General features: G+C 55.5%; 1 protein-coding gene across 1 annotated transcript; it reads right to left on the reverse strand.

Moving 5' to 3' along the window:
* Positions 1 to 1,883: 1,883 nt before the first annotated feature.
* Positions 1,884 to 22,201, reverse strand: CRYBG2 (crystallin beta-gamma domain containing 2). Its single transcript, XM_074976408.1, has 19 exons — positions 19,906 to 22,201; positions 18,029 to 18,072; positions 17,834 to 17,952; positions 16,184 to 16,340; positions 14,935 to 15,074; positions 14,586 to 14,712; positions 13,155 to 13,190; positions 12,638 to 12,774; positions 12,126 to 12,252; positions 11,550 to 11,692; positions 11,123 to 11,249; positions 10,522 to 10,554; positions 10,061 to 10,173; positions 8,786 to 8,915; positions 7,977 to 8,116; positions 5,903 to 6,026; positions 4,275 to 4,433; positions 3,315 to 3,474; positions 1,884 to 2,670 (listed from the first exon to the last, which is right to left on the reverse strand). The coding sequence occupies exons 1-19, from the start codon at positions 22,199 to 22,201 to the stop codon at positions 2,582 to 2,584; spliced, it is 4,401 nt and encodes a 1,466-aa protein (XP_074832509.1). The 3' UTR covers positions 1,884 to 2,581.
* Between the last annotated feature and the right edge of the window lie 220 nt (positions 22,202 to 22,421).

The raw sequence follows: 22,421 nt of genomic DNA on the forward strand, positions 1-22,421 counted from the left end.
AATTATGCAGACTGAAGTTGGCGATTTCCGCTGTCAGGTTCAGTATCCAAGGCTGTTTGGGTGCAAACGCGCAGCGCAGCTGAATCACGCTGTTACTCCAATGGCAGTGGCGCGGAGACTGCACTGCAGCCGGGTGTGGGTTGGAGGGCAAAGCGCCATCAGAGATTTGTTGTGAGTTCTACTGCGTGGCATGCTGGGGAGCGGGGGTCACATCATCTGATGTTGAGAGGGCAACTAAACAAGGGCAACAGCCAAGTCCCTGGCTAGACCGGGGTCATTAAAGGGGCTGGGCCACAAGTATGGAATGGGAGAGAGGCAGAACCATCCTGTCCTTAGGATGATCCAGGGTGGATGCCCCATTCTGTGCGATTTGGGGGTGCCCTGGGGTGGCCACCTCAACAGTCGTATGGGTGGGACTCATGGGGTAACCTGGGGAGGCCTGTGTGGGGCAGCAGCAGGGGTCAATCCCCCCCTCCAGCGCTCACTGTGGTGGCAGGAGCCAGAATGACCCCTCGGCCTGTTCCACTCAGCCCCGCCTTCCTCTCCCAGCACGCTGCATTCTGCTTCACCACGGCAAGAGGAAGCAGAATGCCCCAGCCCCAGGGAGTGCCACTTCCCCCCACTGCAGTGAAGGAGAACACAGCGGGCTGGGAGCAGGGTTCCCGCTAATGTTTTCCATCCAAGGGCAGAATAAATTTTGTTATGTGCGCCGAGCCATGTGCAAATGTGCACCACCAATAAAAACACACGCTGCCCGTTGTGGGCAGCTGAGAGGGCTCTGCTAATCAGCTGGGCGGCACCCGAAGCTTTCCTGGGCGGCCGCCCAGGCACTCAGGTAACAGGGAGCGCTGGGTGGGAGAGGACAGTGGGGCAAAGCAGAACAGGCTGCTGGATCGCTTTGGCTCCTCCCACCATGGTGCATGGGGGATGCTGACCACTGCTGCTCGCCTGTGCCAGGCTCCCAATAACCAGAGGTGGGGAAAGTAACCAAAGTACATTACTTGAGTAAAAGCACAGCTACTCTGGGAAAATGTAATTAAGCAAAAGTCAATTCATCCCTCTGGAAAACTACTTGAGTAAAAGTACAAAAGCAGTACATCTTAATTATACTGAAGTATCCAGAAGGAAAAAAACATGGAAAGCTATGGACAATTCTGGATACTTGAGTACTGTCAGGATATGAGGTGATTGAACTTTTACTCAAGTAGTTTCCCAGGCCAATTAGATTTTTACTTAATTACATCCCCCCAAAGTAGCCATACTTCTACTCAAGTAACTTGAGGGAGAGGGGCACCTCTGCCAATAATCTCCTGGGTCACACTGCTTTAGAGGAGAGAGAGGACTTTGGGCAAGGGGGCAGGGATGGGGTTTGGCGAAAGAGGTTGGGTGGTGATGGACCAAAGGCAGGGCAGGGCGGGGCCTGCAGCGGGGGAGGGGTGAGGGTTGCCCCACACCCCCTTAGAGAGGGTCTTGAATAGGTTGCACCCTGTACGAAATAGACGAGTACCTCAGTGCTTCATATGACACATAGACGCCTCTCTGACTTGTGAGCTCATCTTCTAGGCCTTGGAGCAGGGCGACTGTGGGATAATAACCAGCACCCTGGAACCTCTGGCTCGTGCTCCGCACAGGAGCCGGGGGGGTGGATTTATTCCTAGCCCCGGCTGTCCTCCGGGAAGACATTTCCCCGCTGTACAGCTCAGCTGCCCTGAATGCAAACCGGGAGCTACTAACCCCGCAGGTGGCAGTGAGGCATAAATCATAAAAGTTCATAAAGTGCTTTAAGACCCTTAGCTGGGAACTGCTTCCCTCCCCTGCCCTCCCTGCAGTGCAGCAGGTGGGTACAGTCTGAAATCCCCACCCTGCACACAAGCAGGCGTGCGCAGTGGCTGCTCCCATGTTGTTAAGTTGTGCGGCTGGTGGTGTGCGCAGTGACCCCTCCCGTGTACGCGAGGCCCTAGTGCCTCACGTCCACCCGTCCAGCAGCATCTCAGAGACCACCCCAAGAAGGGTGTGAACACGGGGCAAGCGACACGAACTGAGCCCCCAGCCAGTGTTAGAAAAGGGCCCAGATGCGGCGCACACATAACTACAGCTCCCGGGAGCTTAGCAAACTGTCACAGGGCAGGAGTCTGCGTTTCTGTCTTTGCTGGACTGCCCAGGTCAGAACAGGCTTGGAGCCTGGTGTCCCATTGCACGGCAGTCATGCGTGAACACGGGCACCAGCCCTTCCTGGGTGATTCGTTACAGGTCACGCCTGGGGACTCTCAATTTACCTTTGTCCTCATGGAGGGAGGGAGGTCCTGATGAACCCCTGGTGGCTGAAACAGGACAGTCCATACCACAGCCGGTCCCAGGCAATCCCTGCAATGGGTGAAGGTTTGGCCTGGAGCAGTCAGAACCCTGGAAGGGCTGCAGAGACAAGGGTCCATCCAGGCTCTGTTCTAGAGCAGGGGAGACGTTCTGGCAGGAGGCCCCCAGCACCAGTTTGTAACACATGCCAATAACCCAGAAAAGCCATGGAAAGAGCCGGTAGCATTTGGTGGCCCCTCCCGTGGGATCCAGCGCTGAGCGCAAGCCCTTAGAGCACTTGGATGTCCCAGATCTGCGTGGGTCTTTCCTCGGCCACGTCCCAGAGCACAGCATGGTCTCGGTCATAGGCTCTGCCCCCTGCACAGAGAGCATTTGACAAGGGTGAAATAGTTGGGATTCTCTCTCTCTTTCTCACCTTCCCCCTCCTCCGCCCCCAGGGACCTGCCAATCTCCCAGCTAGGCCTCTGGTGCTTCTAGTCAGTATTTACAGAAGCTGGGAAATTGCCTCTTCAGTAGCTCAGTGCCCTTGTTTTGCTCACTGGGCTCTGCTGCTCAGCCTCTGCCTCCAACGGGGAAGTAAAAAGCCTCGGGTTTGCCCTCTGTTGACACCTTCCAGCCCCTGTTCCACCCTTTGGAGAAGCAGTTCTCCCAAAAAGGCTTTCAAAGCATCTATCCCCCTTGGGCAGGGAGCTGAGGACTCAAATGCCAGTTGGGCAGGGTGGTCTCTGCTCTGCCTCTGTTCCTCAGCCACATCATGAAATTGGAAGGGCCCTTCAGTCCAGTCCCCTGTGCTCACAGCAGGTCCCTACAGACTGTGTCTTTTTTTAAAATGAACTTGTCCCAGCTGGTTCCCTCAAAGATTGGGCTCACCAGAGAGCTATTCCCCCCAGACCCACCCATAGTGCCACGGTTGGCAGTCACAGCCAAAGCCCGGAGATTTTGGAGTGTGGCCCCAAGGACCTCAGAAAGTGCCCTCATTCCCTCCTGAGTTCAGGCCTCACCTTTCACATCCAGGATCATGCCCTCAAACATCTGGCTCCAGATCTGCCCGAGAGCATCGATTCTCCAGGTCTGGCGGGGAACTCGGTTCTCAGCCCACAGCACCACCTTGGCGCCTTTCCCGGACAGACCAATCACCTGCAGGCTCATAGTGGGGGCAGCCTGAAACCAGGAACAGCCAGACCAGGTCAGCCCCCTTCTACCTCCCACAGCCTGTTGAGAGCTTCCAGGCTCAGACTGGCCACCCCATGAGATCCCACGTCCCACTGCAAAGAGCCAGGGAGATCCCTCCCTGCCACACCAAGCATGGAATTGATGAAGGGGGAAGGCCGTTGTGGTAGGAACCTTTTTCTGGTGACACACTGCTCTCTGTTGGCTCCCCCTCAACACACACACACATTGTCAGAGGGAGAAACAGTACCCACAAAGTTACATGAGTAAAAGTACAGCTGCTTTGTGGGGAGGAAGGTGTACTTAAATACAAGTCACCAGTGTCCCCCTCTGAGTAAAAGTACAAACAGTGTCACATTTAGAGTGTACTCAAGTATCCAGAAGTGAAAGCAGCTGCACTTTTACTCAAGTAACTTCTGAGGTACTTTTCCCACCTCTGCACACTGTAACGGGCCGAGGAGTAACACCAAAAACTGAGTCCATGTGGGAGCTGTCCTGAGGAGAGCCACAGACCCATTGCAAGGCACCCCCTGGGGAGCAGTGACCGCAGGGGCCATCCCCAAAGAAGCCCTCCTGCTCCGGGGGCGGCGGACAAATGAGAGATTAGCAAGGTGACAACTCATGGCTGTGTGCACATGCAGACAGCGTGGCCATCGGGGAGGATAGAACCTGGGACGATGGGTTTGGACCTGGGGCTCTGCTTTGGGGCTGGACCAAGCAGCTTAGGGCCTGTGCAAGCTAGGCCTGGTGATATCTCTGTGTCCCCTCTGGGTCTCTTGCCCAGGCCTCACCTGGTTTTTGATGAGCCCCTCCTCGTAGTACCAGATGGAGCTGCTCTGGTCCGCCAGGTCTGAGACCACCACCCGTCCCGCCTTCATGTCCTCCACATCGTCCGGGACAGAGAGGAAGAGCTGCAGCTCCACGTTTTCTATCCGGAAGTAGATGCGTCTCTAGAAGGAGACAAACCATCAGCCACTGCAGCCCCTGTCACAGTACCGCTCACCGGGGCCACCCTCTTTCGGGTACGGAGCAGCAGGTACAGAGCTTGGGTGTGTTTAGAAGCAAGAGCGAAGCACTGGCTGGAGTAAGGGGAAGCCTGGGAGTGTCCCTCTGCACCACTGCCCTTCACTGAATTGAATCAGGACTCTCCGAGATGTGTCATAGGCTCTATACTGCTAACAGCTACTGGAGAGCCTCCTGTAGCGCCGGGGGAAAAGTGCTGGGCTTCTGGAGCAGGAACAGCTAAGTCTTATTCCCCCCATGCATGGCCCTGGCTCACCACCCCACGCTCCCCCCTGCAGCCCTAACCCACCACCAGGCTTAACCCTCCACAAGTGCTCCCACCCCCAACCCAGGACTCAGATTACAAAAGGAGCTTCCGGTGCTCCTCCTGCTTCCCCAGCTGCAGAATGTGTGTTCTGCCGTTCAGAAAAAAATGCCCCGACTTACACGACATTCCAGGGATAGAAGGATACATGGAAACGGAACCCTCGCATAAATGGAGGCACTGCTGTAGGCTGGATGGGTGTAGACGCTGTATTTCTAAAGAGCTAAGTGCTATTTTGAAATGCATTTTGTATGTAGCTGTGTTCTTTTGACATGAGCGATTTTGGAATGGCTCTTCCAGAATAGTCTATTTGGAAATAAGGCTACTGGGTAGGCACACCCTTTGGCTGTGTTTACACTGCAGAGCTATTTGGGGGTACTGTGGTAACTCCACATCTAGGAAACGTGCCCAGTATTTTGAAATATTTTTCAAAATACGAGGCGTGCTATTTTGGCATCCCTCTACCCCTCACTGCGGGAGGAGTAAGGGGTGCCACGAAATAGCACTTTATTTTGAAATTTGTGTGGACAGAGCCCAATCCCAAAACAACCTATTTTGAAATTCACTCAAAATTGCAAATTGCATATCTTATTTCAAGTTGGGGCACGGTGTAGACCTAGCCTCGGCGACTAACAAATTTATTAGGGCATGAGCTTTGGTGAGTAAAACTCACTTCCTCAGATGGGTGGAAATAACAGAATCCAGGGTATAGCTAACAGCAAAACCAAGCAAATAAATAACATAAGAAAGGAAGGAAGGAGAAGGAAGTTACTTGTCATTAGCAGGATCAGTTAATTAAGCAAATTAAGCTGGATGCGTCTTTTCCACAGCATGGGATATAGACGTGTGAATATCAGTATCAAAGGTGGGGAAGTTGCCCTTGTAATGCGATCACCAGTTAAGATCTCCAGTCAAGTCCAAATTAACGGTGTCACGTTTGGAAATGACTTCCAATTCCAACGTCTCCCCCCAGAAGTGGGGGATGACTCACCCCTGGAGAAGGTGGGCTAGGAAGGAGCTGGGATCTCCCTCTCACATCTTGCCAGCGTCCAGCACACAGAGCAGTGAAGGCAAGCAGTGCCCCGCACTCACCTGCCTGATGGGGTAGAGGGAGCCGATGTGCTGAAGCCCACTGTAGGTCAGCCAGTTGGTGATCGCCGAGCGCTCCAGCAGCCACTGGCGGCCGCGGAAGTTGCTGTGTTCACACAGCACCCATCTGGGGGAAGGGAGAAGGAGCAAAGCCAGTTTCACTTAGGATGTCCCCTCCCCTGCACAGGAAAGGAATCCAAGGAGTGCACCAGCCGGAGGGACAGCTTGCCCTACAGCCCCTAGCCAGCCTGATTGGGCAGCAGCATGGACAGTGCTAAAGCAAGGGACTGGGGGTCAGGACTCCTGAGTTTCCCCATAGCATGATCTAGGGCGGGGTGCACAAAGTGGGAGCCCTCGGGGGGTGAACTTTCCTAAGGGGGTGCAGCATGATTGGCTGCTGGGGCTCAGGCTCATGCATCTCATTAAAAATGTTGAAATATGTGTAGGATAGAGAGTTTTACTGGAGGTGTAGTCACATTTATACAGGTTGAACCTCTCTCATGCAGCACCCTTGGCACCTGACCGATGACGACACAATTTGCTGGACTACGGGAGGTCAATATTATCTAGCACATTACCAACACTTCCACTGATTGCTGGGCTCTTGGAAGATACTTAGGGGTAAATTAGAGCTAAATAACAGCACAGAACCCTGAGAGCCAGGACTGGAAGCAAACTTTATGGGACCATGGGAAACTTGGGCACACCTATGATAAGTGGTCACCCGGCTAACTAAAATCCTGCCGGACCACAGATGCTGCCGGATGAAAGAGTGACGGACTTTTGCATTCTACGCACTTATTTTCTTACATTAGACAGGTTGGGGGGACCTGCTAACTGCAGGGATGAAAAGTGAGGCCCGACGTAAATGTTCACAGACCCTGATGTAGTGGCTATAGGAGGGGATTGGAAACCAGGCATCCTGCATTCAGGTTCTAACTCAGGCTATGTCTACGCTTACCTGGAATGTCGACGGCTGCTACGTGAGTTTTGGTACGCCAATTGCGTTCCAAAAATCGATTTTGCAGCCGTTGACTTCCGCAGTTGTCTTCATGGCAGAAGGTCGAAGGGAGGGCTCCTCCCATTAACCTCCCTTAATCCTTGCGGCTTGCAAGCAGTTCCGGGGTCAACGCTGACCCCGGAACACACTATTTTGCAAAGTGGTCAGTCTTCAGTGTTAGTGTAGATGTAGCTTCAGTGTGTGATCTGGAGCAAGGAGCTCAACTTCCCTACGATGAGCTACATTCCTGTAACTCAATGCATGGATGGACACCATGAAATCTGCTCCCAGCACCCTGCCTCTGGTCTCCAAGAACATTGCACCCCACCTTTCAGTGGAGGCCAGCCTGCTCTGAGTTGGCACCTCTAGGGTGTTTGCTGGGGGAATTCCCAGGAAGGCGTGTTTCAGGTTCGTCTTTAACCCTCACGTTCTTCCACAACTGGGGCGGGGCCCAGTCTGCTGTGCTGAGGCAGGGCTCAGCTCTCTGGGTGTGTTCGTCAAGCTATTGTTTCAGCCTTGATGCTGCATGGCTTGGCTTTCTGCCAGCACGGGGGTGGAGCCAAAACACATCAGCGTAGGGGACGGTCTGACTGGCTGGCATCCCAGTGGGCCGTGGCCCTGGCTCAGAGGGGAAGAAGCAAACAGAACAAGCCAGTCCTGCATGTGGCTTAGCTGGCTCTTCCCTGGCTGCACCCATCTCTGGGGTGGAACCACACATTTCCCACAGCATACTGTGCAGGGGGAGACCTGGGAGGGGCTTCCCCAGCCTGGGGCAGTGTGACGAGGTTCAGAGAGTCCGCTGCAGGGAGCTGCCATTGGCACAGGCTGGTTCTGACTGTCCTGGGCTCAGGACCTGGTTGCAGCGCTCAGGAGGGAGGCTCTGAGCGTGGCGTGGATACTTCCAGTGTCACGAGTGACCCGATCCAAAGAGAATCGTGATCAGTCACTTTCACAGAAGAGTGGCTGCCATGGAGGGTCACTGCCGGGCATCTTTCCCAGCGTATTCAGGCCCATCGCTCTCTCTGGAGTGTCACAGGGGGTCGGGGTTCACGCCCCGGGGCGCCTCCACTCACTTACATCCCGCCTTTCACGCGCACTGACAGCACGTGGTTATTGAAGCCCTCGGCCTGCAGGCTCCGCACCTCTCTGCTCAGCTCGATCTCCTTCCCTTCGAAGCGCTCCAGCCCGTGCAGGAGGATGGAGGGCTCCGAGAAGAACTGTGGGGAGGAAGGGAAAGGGACAGAAGCAGTGAAGGGGCCGGCAGGGACAATACGCGCAGTGAGATGCTGGGGGCAAAGCCAGGTAGTTGCTAAGGAGGATGGGATGTCCCACTTCCCCCACACTGTGAGAGAGAGAGAGGGTGCACCGGCACCCAGTGTGGGAAGCACCAGCATTGTGGCTTGGAGCACAGGGCCTGTCCTAGGAGCAGGAACTTGGTAGCAGTTGGAGCAGCCACTTCCCTTGTACAGGCCTGTCAGGCAGGTCAGTGGGAATAGCTCAGTGGCTAGCGCATGGGATTTGTAAATGCAGGGTTGTGAGCGCCTTGAGGGGCGTTTCTAGGGTCTGGGGAAGGTTAGAGTTGAAAAAAACACAGATCCATCAGCGAGTCCCACTGTGAGGGCAGGGGACCTCCATGACCCCTTGGGGCGCCTCCCAGTTCCATGAGATGGAAGAGTTTTCTCTGGACAAGGGAGTTCAGCCAGGGTTCCCTCGAATTTTCTCCTCCCCAAGGGCAGTTTAAATTTTATTATGTGCACCCAGCAAAGTGCACCACCAGGAGAAACATACGTGGGTGGCTGTGAGTGCTCTGCTAATCAGCAGGGTGATGCCGGACTCTCTCCTGGGCAGCCAGAGGAGGAGGGAGCACTGCGAGTTGAAACACTTACAATGGGGACCTTCTTCAGGGACCGGATGGCTGTGGAGGAGACGCAGCCCATGGCGGAGAGTGTCGGATACTCGCCGTCCAACAGAACATGTTGTTCCCCCTCAAACGCCCGGCCACCATAGAGAATCCAGCTGGAAGTGAAATGCAGCCACAGAGATGACTCTGCCCCAAGCCCCCCTCTCCAGTGCCACACCCATGTGCCAGCCAGAGAAACCCCTGCAGCCCCAGGGAACCTCACCTTTTTCCCCCAGCACACAGCCCTGGGATGAGTTGGGTGGGGCTAGCAAACCTCCAAGACACCCACAGCCTCCCGGAGAAGTGTTCCCGCTCGTTTTTCCATGCAGGGTTGGAATGAAGTCTTGTCTCTTTGTTCTGGGTGATATCACAGAACTGGAAGGGGCCTCAAGTCCAGTCACCGGCCCTCACGACAGGACCTACCACTATCCCTGAATGATTTTTTTAAATCTAACCTGCCCCTTTTTGCCTCAGACCCTTGAAAGGGACTGTCAGGGCCTGCACTTGCACACCTGGGTTTATGAGGCCAAAACGCTATTCCCTCCCACTGCACATAGGCACCATTAGAAACAAATGAGCCCCACTGTGGGTGGCTGGGGGCGCTCTGCAGATCAGCTGGGTGACACCTGAATCTCTCCTGGGCAGCCACCCACACGCTCAGCTTACAGGGAACCCTGCTCCTGTGTCTACCAGCTTTGGCACTGGTGGTCCCCTGCAGTTCCTATGCAGACCCTCCTACCCCACCCGTCAAAAGTCCTCATGTTTCTGCTCCCCCTTGTCAAACACACAGGGTGCTGCCCCCCCAGATCCAGACCTGAAGACCCTGGTCATCAGCTCCCAAATCCCAAAGAACCCCCTGGGTCAGAGCCCACAGGAGTTCCTGCCATACATCCGCCATGCTCCCAATCACCCTGTCCAACCTCTGGGAGTTCATGCAGCCGCTTGTGTTTCAATGCCAGCTCTGCAGTCAGTCCAGAGCCTGGCTCAGCGCACGGACAGGAGCCCAGATCCCTGCCCTGGGAGTTTTTCCCTGGGTTCCATCTCCGCTAGCTGGCTGCTCCCTGGACAGCACAAAGGTGGATGGGATGGAGGCTCAAGGCCAAGGAGTACAGATTGAAGGACTTCTTTCTTTAACTCCTCTTGGCCACAGGGCACGGACAAGGCGGCGTGGGCCTCTCTCGCGCGGAGGGGCAGACAGATGGGGTGATGCAGAGCTCCCGCATTAGTGGGTGGGTGTCCGGGGTAGATTAGGAAGTGTTACCTGCCTCCATGGACCCTGCAGGACTGGGGAGTGAAGGCCTCGGGCAGGGACGTCTGGTTGTCCTCAAAGGAGATGTGCTCACCAAGGTAACTGGGAGCTGAGAACAGCTGGATCTGGAGAACCCAAGGAGCGAACCTGAATGAATGGGGCCTGGGCCAACAGGGGATGTGGAGGGAGGGGAAGGGTTAATGGAGCTGGGATCCAGGGAGGGATGCATGGGTCTCCTCCAGAGGGCAGCTCATGGCACCTCTCAATTCAGCTTTCCCAGTAGCTGGAGCTCACATGTCCATCTCAACACAGAGCTGGCAGAGGCCACTGTGATCTCAACACCCCCATGGTGCCAGCACCCGGTCCCAGTGACATCCCAGGAGCAGAGGCACCCAGGCCCCGGGGATGGGCCCCAGACAGGCCCAGCCTGGAGGGCCAGATTACACCCTGCCCCCCTGGGTCCCACTTCTTACCCTGGAGACAAAGCGCAGACTGTGCTCCCCAACCTGCAAGTAAACAAGCTGCACCAGTTACCTGTGCCAGGGACACATGCTCCACGCCAGCTCGCTCCCCTCCCAGGGGCTTCCCAGGATGTGCTAGCACAAAGGGCCCTGATTCGGAGTAGCTCTGTTCCCACTCCAAGCATGGGGACAAGGCACACAGGGGACTTCAGGCCACCATCGTGCTCACGGTGTTCTGGCTCAGGGTCATTGCCACCTGCTAGCCAGGGGACGCAGAGAAGAGATGCACATGGGAGTGGCCTCTGGCCATGCCCCCCAAAGACCATGGTGGGGGGTGGGAGAGGAGAGCCGAGGTGGAGCCCTTCCATTGGCTCTGTTTTGCCCTGGGACCATCTGCCCCAGCTGGCTGCTCCCTGGACAGCACAAAGGGGGATGGTAATGGACACTCAAGCCCGAAGAACACAGATCAAAGGACTTCTTTGAACTCCCCTTGGCCACAGGCCCTGGGCAAGGCGGGGTGGATCCTCTCTCGCCCAGAGGGGCAGGCTGGGAGGGTGACCAAGGGCTGCCTCCTTAGGGGGTGGGTGCATAGGGTGAGGCCAGGCTCTCTCACCTGGAGGACAGGTTGCACGGAGGAGATCCGGCTATCCCTGGCTCCCCAGTCCTCACAGTTCCGATACACTCCTTTCTCCAGGATATACTGTTCGCCAGAGAAGTTTGTGTTCTCGTAGGCCACCCACCTGGCCACAGAAATGGAACAGGCTGGCTTAGGCACCCATCCGGCTCCCAACGTACCCCGCCAATCGTGCAGTGTTGCACACACGGCGGGGGGGGGGGTATTACTTCCTGACCCCGCTGGGAATCAGCCCTGAAGCATGTGGATTCCTACCTTCAGTCGTCAGTGCAAGTTACCCAGCACCGAATCTGCCAAGACCTAAGCTCCTTTCTGCTCGGCTACACTGACACCACCTCCCTCCCCACAGGACAGTCCCCGCCCCCACCCATTCTCGACCAACCCCACCAACCCTCCAGGCGCTCACACTCCACTCAGCACGTGAATGGACTGGGTGGTAGTTCCATAGCCGGCCAGCTCCACATCTGGCAGCGCTTCACTCAGCTCCACACTGGGCCCATCCTGGAAGTCCGTGGCCTTGAAAAGCACCAGGGCCGGTTCTGAGAAGTCCTGTGGGGCGAGGGGAACCTGTTGTCAGAGCAGCTGTTTGCCTGGCTCTTGCCCCGTGGCCCAGGGCCTGGCAATGGGTGCCTGAGGGGTATGGTGGGTGCTCTCCAGAAACACAGCCTGGGCCCCTAGTGATGCTGGAGAATGGGATAGTGGTTAGGTGACTCGTTTGAATCCAGCCTGAGCAAGGGGTGAATGGTTACAAGCTGGTGCACCCAGCGTAAAGAGTTTGGGGGAGTCTTCAGCTGAGCCCCAGTGGGACTGGTGACCACCTCACAAAAGCTTCTGGACAGTGGTATGAGAGAGGAGAAGGGCTGGATGGATAAGGGGGCTGAGGCACAGAGGTAGGCAGCGTGAGAAAGTTTCCCTGCCCAAACAGGCCTGGGAGAAGGAACCAACAGCCCAGCTGTCCCGCCGCAGAGGTCACTAAGCTCACCGTGCGGATCAGCCGTAATGACCCCAGCTCGTCGTCGTAGCCTCCCCACTGCGTCCAGTCGGGGTATTCGCCTTCTTCCAGCAGATACTGGTGGCCCCGGAACCCCTCCTTCCCATAGCCGATCCAGCTGGGGGGGACGTAGAGGGGCAAGCTGTCAGGTCTGTCACATACCTCCAGGACCCCTGTTCACACCCAAGCCGTTGCAAGGGCCGCCCCCCTCATTTGCATATGGGCAGCACCCAGTGTTCCCTGCAAGCTGAGCACTTGGGCAGCTGCCCAAGAGAGATTCAGGTGCCTCCTTATGATTCGTAGCACCCCCCTGCACCAGGCGTTTCTCTTGGTGGTGCACATCCATACATGCCTTAGTGCACATAAAAGTTTATTCCACCCATGGATGGAAAGTTAGCAGCACCTCCCCCAGAACTCAGAGACTCCTGGGCTCTGCTAACCGGAGCCCTTTGCAAGGATGTCAGTCTCACCTGCCCGTCCCTGCATCTCCTCCAGACACTCACCAGCCCCCCAGGATGCGCAGAGACCCCACCGTGGCCATCGCCGGGCCCTGGCGGTTCGCCTGCGTCTTCAAGTCGTAGATGTCTTGGGTCACTTCGCAGCTGTGGCCCTGGAAACACGCCATCTCGTAGATCACTGCCTGGAGCGGCACAGGAAACACGCGTCGATTGAGGAACCAGACCTAGAGATCCCCGCCGGGCGAGCCTGGGACGGAGACAGCTGAGACGGAGCTTTCCCACAGCTCAGGCTCCTACCCCACACCCTACAGTGCCCCCTGTGCCACAGCCACAACCAGTATCCTGACACCAGTCTCTGTGCTCACCCCTCTTAGCAACAGCTGGGTTGTGAGCAGTCCCCCAGCCCCTCTCTTGGTGTGACCCCCACCCCACAGCACCTCCTGGTGGGAGTGGCTGGTGCTGCAGCAGCTGTGAGCCCTCCGGATACCTTTCCCTTTGGGAACTGACCATTTCACCTGATTAGTTTTAAGCCCCTGGCTCGGCCGGGGCCTTCCTCTCTTACCTTGGGCTCCCCCGGCTTCTCTACAGCAGGGCAGCCCTGAAACAGAAGGAAACCAAAATGAGAGCTCTGAGCGCTGTCCAGCAGACAGAGAGTGAAGCCAGACACAGATGCAAGGCTTGAAGCAGGCAGGGCTAAGGGTGGGGGGCTCAAAAGCTACAGACATAAAAATCGGGCTGATTTAGTCTTGTCGGCGGGAGAGGCTGTGTGTGAACTTCAGCTTGTCTTCTGGCCTGATGAGACCCTGGCCATATGCAGCCCTGGATATGCAATGTTCCTGCTCTGTCTCAGTCTCCACTGTGCACTGGTCATTTCACCAGGTCCCGGACAAGCTTCCAAAAAGGCAGCTCCATCCGGGGAGGTTCAAATTCATCATAAGACACTCTCAGTCCTGCTACAAGGCTGTCTATCATTTTGGGAGAGAACAGATGCTATTTTTGCACCATTCTGTCTTAGAAGGGACAGAATGGTCAGCTGGTAGCATCCTCTAGTGCAGGGGTCGGCAGGCAAAATGGCAAGATAATTATCCAATTAGATAAAAACCTCAGCAATTCAAGAGCACCAATGCATATGAATACAAGATGGTCCTTAATAAATAACATTGAACCCTACTTTGTGTAAGCCCTATTTTAAGAATGGCTCACACACAATGGTTTGTAATGCGATACATGTTTACTGCAGGATGGTCACAAACTTTTTACGTATTCTATTTCCTCACACATTAGATGTGTGTTTGTACCACTGTCTTCCTGACTTCACTCCTGAAACTTCTCTCACTCTGGAGGATGCTGGGGGAGGTAGCCAACATTCCAAGATCACATCGGGTGCATCTACACTTGCATTCCTCTTTCGAAAGAGGCATGCAAATGAGGTAAATTGAAAATGCAAATGAGGTATACATTTGCCTATTTGGTGCCTCATTTGCATATTCTAATTTCGAAAGAGCTTCTTTCAAAAGAAGAAAGCCAGTGTAGACGCTGCTCTTTCAAAAGTAAACCCATCTTCGAAAGAATCCTTCTTCCCTTTATTTAATGGGAAGAAGGATTCTTTCGAATATGGGGTTTACTTTCAAAAGAGCAGCATCTACACTGGCTTTCTTCTTTCAAAAGAAGTTCTTTCGAAATTAGAATATACAAATGAGGTTCCAAATAGGCAAATTTATACCTCATTTGCATTTTCGATTTCCCTCATTTGCATACCTCTTTCGAAAGGAATGCAAGTGTAGACACACCCATATTGTTTGCTATTTAGATATGAGTTGTTTATTTTGGGGCTTTTAGATGTTCACCATTTATCAAAAATAATCAAGAGGCTTTTCATTTTTTAAACTTTGCAGTTGTAGCTGCAGGAGCCACAAAGAAGTCATGAAAGAGCCGCAGGTTGCCGACCCCTCCCCTAATGGGAGAGTAAGAGGCACACATGCAGAGTGCTTACCAGTTTAATAGGATGCAGAGAGCAGACCGCAGTATCCTTCGCACCCCAGGCTTTTAAATTGGGATACCCCCCAGGCTCCAGAACAAAGGGGTCATCGTCAAAGAAAGGTTTAGAATAAATCAGCCACCTGGAGGACAGTGAGAAAACAATTATATACAGACAAGCCTTGGGCCTGGTCCATGGCTCTCTGGACTCAGTGTGAGTCTTTCCACTGACTTCAAAGGGCATTGAACTGGGCTTTTTCTCTGGTTTCTGTCTCCCCCGCAATGCCCTGTGTCATGCTGCAAAGCCAAATCAGGAAGAGAGGAACCCCAACCCAGATCCCAGCATCACTGCATGCATGGCTTACAGGCCGGAGTGGACAATAATGGAAGAGGCCTTCAAGGGCTCGCCATGGATCCGGGTGTCTTCTGAGGAATCCATAAACCTCACTTTGGTGCCTTCTCCATTCTCCTCACTAAACAAACTGATCTCGGGGATCTGGTAATCCTGAAAGAGGAGACAGCAGCTGGCTAGCCAGGAGGCACCAAAAAACCCGTCGTCTCTCCCTGAGCTTGTGCTAAGAACCAGCCCTGGGAAGCGACCCTGGCTTCCAACCAGGCGCCAGCTGCTTCGGCCGCTAATTTAGATCCCAAAGGTCAAGTTAAGAGCAACGTCCATCAATTGCTTTTTCTCAGCTTGTTGAGAGTTTTGAATTCTCCTTCAGGTGGACCCAAAAGCCTTAGAGAGTCCAAGAATCTGCCTTGTAAACAAAATTCACTGCTCCATTCCTGATGTTATGTGGCCTTATTGTTACCTCTCCCCATGCAATGAAGGCTTCCATGGACAAGCATCTCGCCCTACACTTTCTTGGCACTGCCCCATTGCATAGCCCCCCAACTCAGAGGTGGGAAAAGTACCCGAAAAGTTACTTGAGTAAAGGTTCAGTTACTGGGGTGGGAGGGGGCAGGTACTCAAAAAATTACTTGAGTAAAAGTTCAGTTGTGGGGTGGTGGTGGTGTTACTTAAATACATGTCACTGGTGTCCCTCTGGAAAACTACTTGAGTAACAGTACATTTGCTCACATACAAACACACACACATCACATCACATCTTTATTTTACCCAAGTACCCAGAAATGAAAGCAGCTGCGCTTTTAGTCCAGTAACTTTTGGGTTAATTTTGCCCCACTTCTGCCTCTCCTCTGCTCCTGCACCAGCTGCCTTGTGTGCCCTTCTGCTGGAAGACAGAGGTGGACGAGGCATGAGCCACACCGTTCATGAGCGTGGAGTCCAGGGCTTGGACCAGTGTTCCCTGTAAGCTGAGCACTTGTGCAGCTGCTCAGGAGAGATTCCAGTGCCACCCAGTAGATTAGCAGCACGCCCACCGCCAGGCTTTTTGTTTATCTGGGTGGTGCACACCCACACGCCTCTTGGTGCATGTAACAAAATTTATTCTGCGCCTGAATGGACAAATTCCGCGCACGGATGGAAAAGACCAGAGGGAACATTGGGTTGGACCCAACGACTGAATATCCCATAGCTGTGGAAGTGAGGGAGGCTTTTCTAAGAGGCTCAAACCCACCCAGCGACCAGCCTGAATGGGGCTCCGCACTCACCTTCACTGCCCTCTTGAGGGAGCCGATGCGGAAGGGCATGTTCTCCGGCGCCTCCCCTCCTTTCCTGTAGGCTGCCCAGGGATTGCTGATCTCCACATCCCCCTCGGCCAGCACACACTTCAGCCCATGGAACCGCGGCTTCTCGTACATGAGCCAGCTGGAGGGAGCAAGGCGCACAGGAGGGGGCTTAGCAGCAGAGCCTCTCAGCCCATGCCCCACCTGAAAGTCCAGCACAGCTCGCTGGCCCCCTGGGACCCTGACTGCTCAAAGGGAACTTGCGCTCTCATGGCACACCAGTGGCATCAGCGGGCCCCTGCCAAGGCTAAAGGGTCTCACCCATGAGGACGACTTTGCAGCTGCAGCCAAGAACGTGAGGCCAACATGCAGCCAGTAGCAAACCATGGGAAGCACCAGAAAGCAGAGAGCTGATACCCAAGCGACTGCGTTAACTCCCAGCACAGCAGTACCTGGATGCTCGTCAGAGGGATCAGTGCAAGCCCAGCTGGGCAGCCCCAAGCTGAACCACCGTTTAAAGCACACATCACAGGGCCCTGAGGGAGTGACTGGAGCCCTAGATTCAGTCTGTGGCTGCTAAAGCATTTCACCAGTGGCCTGGGCATTAGTTGCTCATCTCAACGCCACCCCCAAGATCAGGACTCTGTCAGGTTAGGTGCCAAGTGTGCCCGGCCCCCAGCAGTTACAGTCTAAATAAGACCCAGAGGAGGGAGGAGGGGTAGTTCAGTGGTTTGAGCATTGGCCTGCTAAACCCAGGGGTGTGAGGTCAGCCTGTAAGGGGGGCCATTTAGGGATCTGTGAGGAATGGTGCTTGGCCATGCCAAGAGGGCAGGGGACTGGACCCAATGACCTCTGTCCGTTCCAGCTCTACCAGATGCGCAGCTCCGTACAAGAAAGGAAGGATTATTTTTCCCCACCGGCAAAATGAGGCACAGAGATTTCTTGCCTGAGATCTCACCAAGAGTCAGGGGCAGAGCAGGGATCTGAGTCACAGCTCAGTGCCTTGACCTCCTTCCCCAGCTCAGGAGAGTCACCAGACTGTGGGGTCTCACGCAAGCTGAGCTGCAGGTCACAGATTCACAGACTCGAAGCTCGGGGGCATTGTCGGGATCATCTGCAAGTCGCAGGTCCCCAGCCTCCAGCTGTGTTACAGAAGTCCTCAGAACTTGACCAAAAGACTTCAAGAGACAGAGAATCCACCGATTCCGCAGGCTCAACCCAGGAGCGCCCTATGGCCACGTGGCAGGGGGAGGCAAAGCCCCCCAGGGTCTCAGCCAGTCTGACCTGGGGGAAAATTCCTTCCTGACCCCAAATATGACAGGGCCTTAGATCTCCCCAGCCCCCGCCAGACACGTGGGAAAGAATTCTGAGGGCCAACTCAGAGCCCCCCCATCTGGTGCCCTTCTCTGGCCGCTGGAGCTATTGGCTGCTAGCAGCTGCCGATAGGCCAGGCGCCGTTGCAGGGCATCCTCACCCCAGCATCCGCTGCACTGTCTCGTCAAGGCCAGAGTTAAAACAAGTGAGGCTCTCTGCCCCTTTGATCCCTTTTCGGTGCTCTACCACCCTCTGCAGCGCCCCCCACCACAGAACCCTTGTGCCTGCGGGAGCTCCTGGACCAGGCAGTGGTGCTCTTACCCTCCTCGGACCACCCGGACGGAGATGGTGTGGGACAGCTGCCAGGCGGTGGCGTCAGCGACATCACCCCAGATCTCCCTCTTCTGGCTGGCAAAGCCCGGCTGGGAGAACAGAACGATCTGGCGAGAAATGACACCATGGTTAGCCTCACCAGCGCGTCCTGCCCCGACCCCAGCCCGCCTGCCGTGCCGGTACCTTCCCAGGCCTCCTGTTGAGCTTCGAGACGTGGCTCTTTGCATCTTCCTGTTCAAAGGAAAGAAAAGGGGGCCGAGTTTAGAAGCGGAAGGAAGCGGCACAGCCTCTGGCAAGCACCGGCCTTGCTCCTCTCTCTCCTGCGCTGCCCTGAGAGTCCTTTCTTCGCTCACCTGGCACCTCTCTTCCTCAGCCAGCTGCCCACCCCCTCTGGCTAGCCATCCAGCTCCTGCCCTGCTCAGCCACCAAGCTATCCTCTGACACTTCCAGCTAGCTCTATATTGCTTCTACCCTGCTCCTAGCTGGTCAACCCTATACCCCAGGGATAAGCAACCCCCAGCTCGGCCAACTTGCATCAGCACGCGAGGTGGGAGCTCAGCCCCGTCCTCTTCCCCTATACGGCCAGGAGCTTGCTCAAAGCCTGTGGATTGCCAAAAGCCCAGCAAATGTTCCCAGCCACCACCTAAAGGCAAAGCTCTGCACCTTCATGTATGTGTTAATGAAGCTTTGCTGTAAGCAGGACTATCAGTGACTTTAAAAGTATCACCGGCACTTGGACCGCACAGAGAGGTCACATTTCAGCTCTCTGCCCCGGAAAGGTTGCTGACCCCGGCTCTACACCCTTATACAAGCCCACCAGTTAAACAGCCCCCGCACACCCATCCAGCCCCTGTATCTAGTCCTCTGCACAGCCCTGGATGTAACCTACGTACCTGATCCCAATCATGCCCACCCAGTATAATCCAGCTCTGGCTTTGGCAGGGAGTCACCCCAGCTCCTCTCTCCCTCGCTGCTGCATCTGCTGCCCCTTGTCTCCCTCCGGGCCAGATTCTGTTACTCACCTTACTCCGTGAGCACAGGGCGGTAGAGTTACTCGTGGAGTAAAGTGCTACACCCAAGTGCGTCTGTCTGCCCCAGAACTGCCATTCCCAGCTGGTTCACCGGGCCGATTCTTTCCTCTACACTTTCAAAGGCGCCATTTGCTTGTAAAGCCTCGGCCAGCATCAGCCCTGCCTATGCCCAGGGGCCCCATCCTGAGGGGTGCCTATACTGCCCCCCATGACCTCCCTACAGCTCCGCGTTCCCCCCCCCCGCCGCCAAGTCACCTCAGCTCCTCCCACTGCACCAGCACCGTGAAACTGCTCCCCTCCCTCCAGAGGTGGCGGTAGAGCGGCCAACCTCACAACAGGCACCAATAACATTGAATCATGAAACACTAGAACTGGAAGGGACTTCGAGAGGTCATCAGGTCCAGTCCCCTGCCCTCAATGGCAGGACTAAGCACCGGCTAGATCATCCCTGACACGTGTAAGCTGCTCTTAAATATCTCCAGTGATGGAGACTCCACAACCTCCCTGAGCAATTTATTCCCATGTTTCATCACTCTGACAGTTAAGAAGTTTCTCCTAATGTCCAACCTAAACCTCTCTTCCTGCAGTTTAAGCCCATTGCTTCGTGTTCCCTCATCAGAGGTCAAGGAGAACAATATCATGAAGGCCAAACCCAGCTGTCCTTCATCACGGGGAGTTTTGCCCAAGTAAGCACCTTCCGACCCATTATAAATTATGTTATTAGTACTGTGTGTTCATTATGATTATCAAGGAACCCAGGTTCCACCAGCTCCATCAGCTGTGGCACTCAAGCTGCAGGGCCGGAGCAGTAGTGGGTGAGCAGTTTCTAAAGCCTGCAAGCTCTGGTGCACATGCTGTGCCAGGTTAACTCCCCAGCACAGGCCTGCCAGAGCTGGAAATGAGAATAGTGCTTCCTCTTGCCAGCAAATGATGCACGCAGTCCTGGTGTCATTGGGACTGGCTGAGAAGATGAGACAGGTTCCTGCTCAGAGGCCTGGAGCCTCACCTGGCTGTGTAGAATGGAGTTACTTTCCTCAGCTGCAGGGTGTTCCAGCGATGGGGTTGTCTTCTGCTCAGCCTCCCCGAAGAGCAGAGGAATCTGGCCAGTGCTTTTTTCTGTGCCTGGCACCTTCTGATCGTCTGGAGAGACGACTCTCCCCTCTTGGCCTTCAGCTGGGGAAGGCTCACAGGTCAGATGTTCACAGGGTTTTGATTGTGGTCCATTGGGTGGTGTCCAGCATTGTCCACTGGCATTTAGCAGTGTGAGGTCAATCGGCGTGGGAGATCTCCTTCCTTCTCGCTCCTTCTCCAGCGCTGTGAGGGGCGACGTGACGGGGGAGACGTACCGTCTGTAGATGATGCTGTTGCCCAAGCGGGAATAGGGCCTGTCCTCTGTGGGGTCTGCCTGTGGCTGCTGGAAATCTGTCAGCAGTGAGGTGCCTTTGGGGATGTTAGTGCTGAGAAGGAGGCTCTGATTCCTGGAAGCAGAGCTCTTGGCCTGCTGTTCCTCTGGATGCTGCCACAGCTTCCCTAGGAGAGAGAGCGGCTTCTCCTCTATATCAGCTGACACGTTTTCCCAGGGGTAAACTTTCCTGGGCTCCTCTATGACCTGTGGCTTCTCCTCCTTACTGAAATAGGGGTTCTCTATCTCTTCCTCCTCTTCCATCTCCTCCTCTCCTTCCGAGGGGCTCACGTTCTCCCTTTTCCATCCATTCTCCTCCAGATGCTTCTGCTGTGTCAGACAGAAGAGCTCGTTGAGGGACTCCGGGAGGGAAACCAGTGACTTGGGAGTGACCTGGTGCTCGTCGATGGGAGGCAGGGTGGCACATTTTCCATGCCAGGAAGAGCGCAGTGGCCAGAAGACCTTGAGAGGATTTCGGATATCGGAGGTCTCCATGCTACGGAGCGTGTCCACCAAAAGTTCCATGTCCACAGACAGGTCGGGATCCTCCTCTGCCATCTCCTTGGGACTCCCTGTTGGCCGGCCGTGGCTCCTGGCTTCACAGGAGGGTGAGGTCTGATCCGCTGAAACATTCGGTTCTTGTGCACATCCCTTGGAGTTCTGTGCTTCTCTATCCCCCTCTCCCCTGAACTCAGCCTGGGAGGCAGTGGGAGACAGCTGCACTCCAGCGAAGGGCTCGGGATTGCTGCTTTCTCCTTGGGCCCGATGTGCAGCCACGCCAGCAGCATTAGATGTGTTCTTTGTCCCAGCTGTGGTCTCAAGGGCACCTTCCGTGCCTGGCACGCCACTTTCCACTTCCGAGCCCGTTGGGGCAGCACCGCCCAGACCTGGCAGGCTGCCGTCGGTGTCAGAGCTGCTCGCAGCAGAGGGACTGTTCGGCCTTTGGGATTCAGTTATGCTGGTGCCAAAGGCCCCCGTCAGTCCCATGTCTCCTTGGGAGTCATTCACATCAGCCCCCGCATCTTGTGTTGTGCAGCTCTCTCCTTGTGGTCCACTTGCAGAGCTACCAGCAGGTTCGCCAGGGGCTAGCAGGCCTCCCCCAGCACATTGCCAGCTGCTTTCACGTGGGGACCTGGTGCCAGATGTGCTGCTCGCGTCACAGGGCCTCCCTGGGGCAAAGTCGTTTACGCTGCTGCTCTCAACGCCAGGCGCATGGACGTCTCGTCCGGATCTGGGTTGGGGCGTGAGGGTTTCCCACTCTGATCTAAACACAGTGGAGCTGCCAGCGTTCACGACGTGCCATTGCCTTGGGGGACTGGTTACAGATGTGATGCCAACAGTCCCAGGCTCGTGGCTTTCTCCTGGGGACCCAGGGGGTGTACTCGTGCCAATGGCATGGGGCGTATGGTTTGCTTTCGAGGACTCTATGGGTGTTGTGATGTCAGTTGCATTGAGCAGGTGCCTTTCTCCTGGGGAGCCAGCAGATGCAATGGTACTGAAAGCTATGGGTAGGTGGCCATTGCTCTGGGAGTCGGTAACTGTAGTGAGGCCGGCAGTCCGCCTTCCCCTTTCCATCTGCATCCCCTCCCGTGGAACTGGAGAATAGACCTTTGCGAACACCGGCGTGTGTGCAGAGAAATCCTTCCACCGGCCGGGAGAGTGGGACCTCCTGCTGTCTGCAGCTTCACTGCCCATTGTCCTCTTCTCCCAGGCCTCCCGCAGCTTGGACACCCGAGAGGGGCTGTGAGCTCTGGCTGGTGAGCCGGTGGTGCCCTTTAACCTCCGCGATGGCGGGGAAACCTTGCAGGGCTTGACTTCATCCTCTGGCGGCTCAACGGGTGTTTTCTTCCACCAGGAGAACCAGGTGCTCCTGCCTGACTCTCCTGGCTTGGAGGGATGGGACCTACTGTTGACCTTCTCCATCTTGCACTGGCCAGGGTCTTCTCCTGTCCCGGTGTCACAGGGTCTCTCTGACGGGGCCTCCTCGCCTGCCGCCCCTGTGCACTGCCCAGAGGAGCTACAGGGGGACGAGAGAAAAGACACAAGATGCAGTCAGTGCTTGGGCAGCTGGGGAAAGGCCCACAGCTCTCTGCTTTGCCTCTGTTCTCCCTAACCAGCATTGGCAGCCCTGCATACACCCACA

Source organism: Carettochelys insculpta, chromosome 24 (genome assembly GCF_033958435.1).
Source record: "Carettochelys insculpta isolate YL-2023 chromosome 24, ASM3395843v1, whole genome shotgun sequence".
NCBI lineage: Eukaryota > Metazoa > Chordata > Testudines > Carettochelyidae > Carettochelys > Carettochelys insculpta.

Coding starts and splice junctions, on each gene's coding strand:
- CRYBG2 (XM_074976408.1), bottom strand. CDS start 22,201: ATGGAGAAGGTCAACAGTAGGTCCCATCCCTCCAAGCCAGGAGAGTCA. Junction 12,775..13,154: donor AGAAGCCGGGGGAGCCCAAG/GTAAGAGAGGAA, acceptor GTGCCGCTCCAG/GCAGTGATCTACGAGATGGC. Junction 11,250..11,549: donor ATTCACGTGCTGAGTGGAGT/GTGAGCGCCTGG, acceptor TTCTGTGGCCAG/GTGGGTGGCCTACGAGAACA.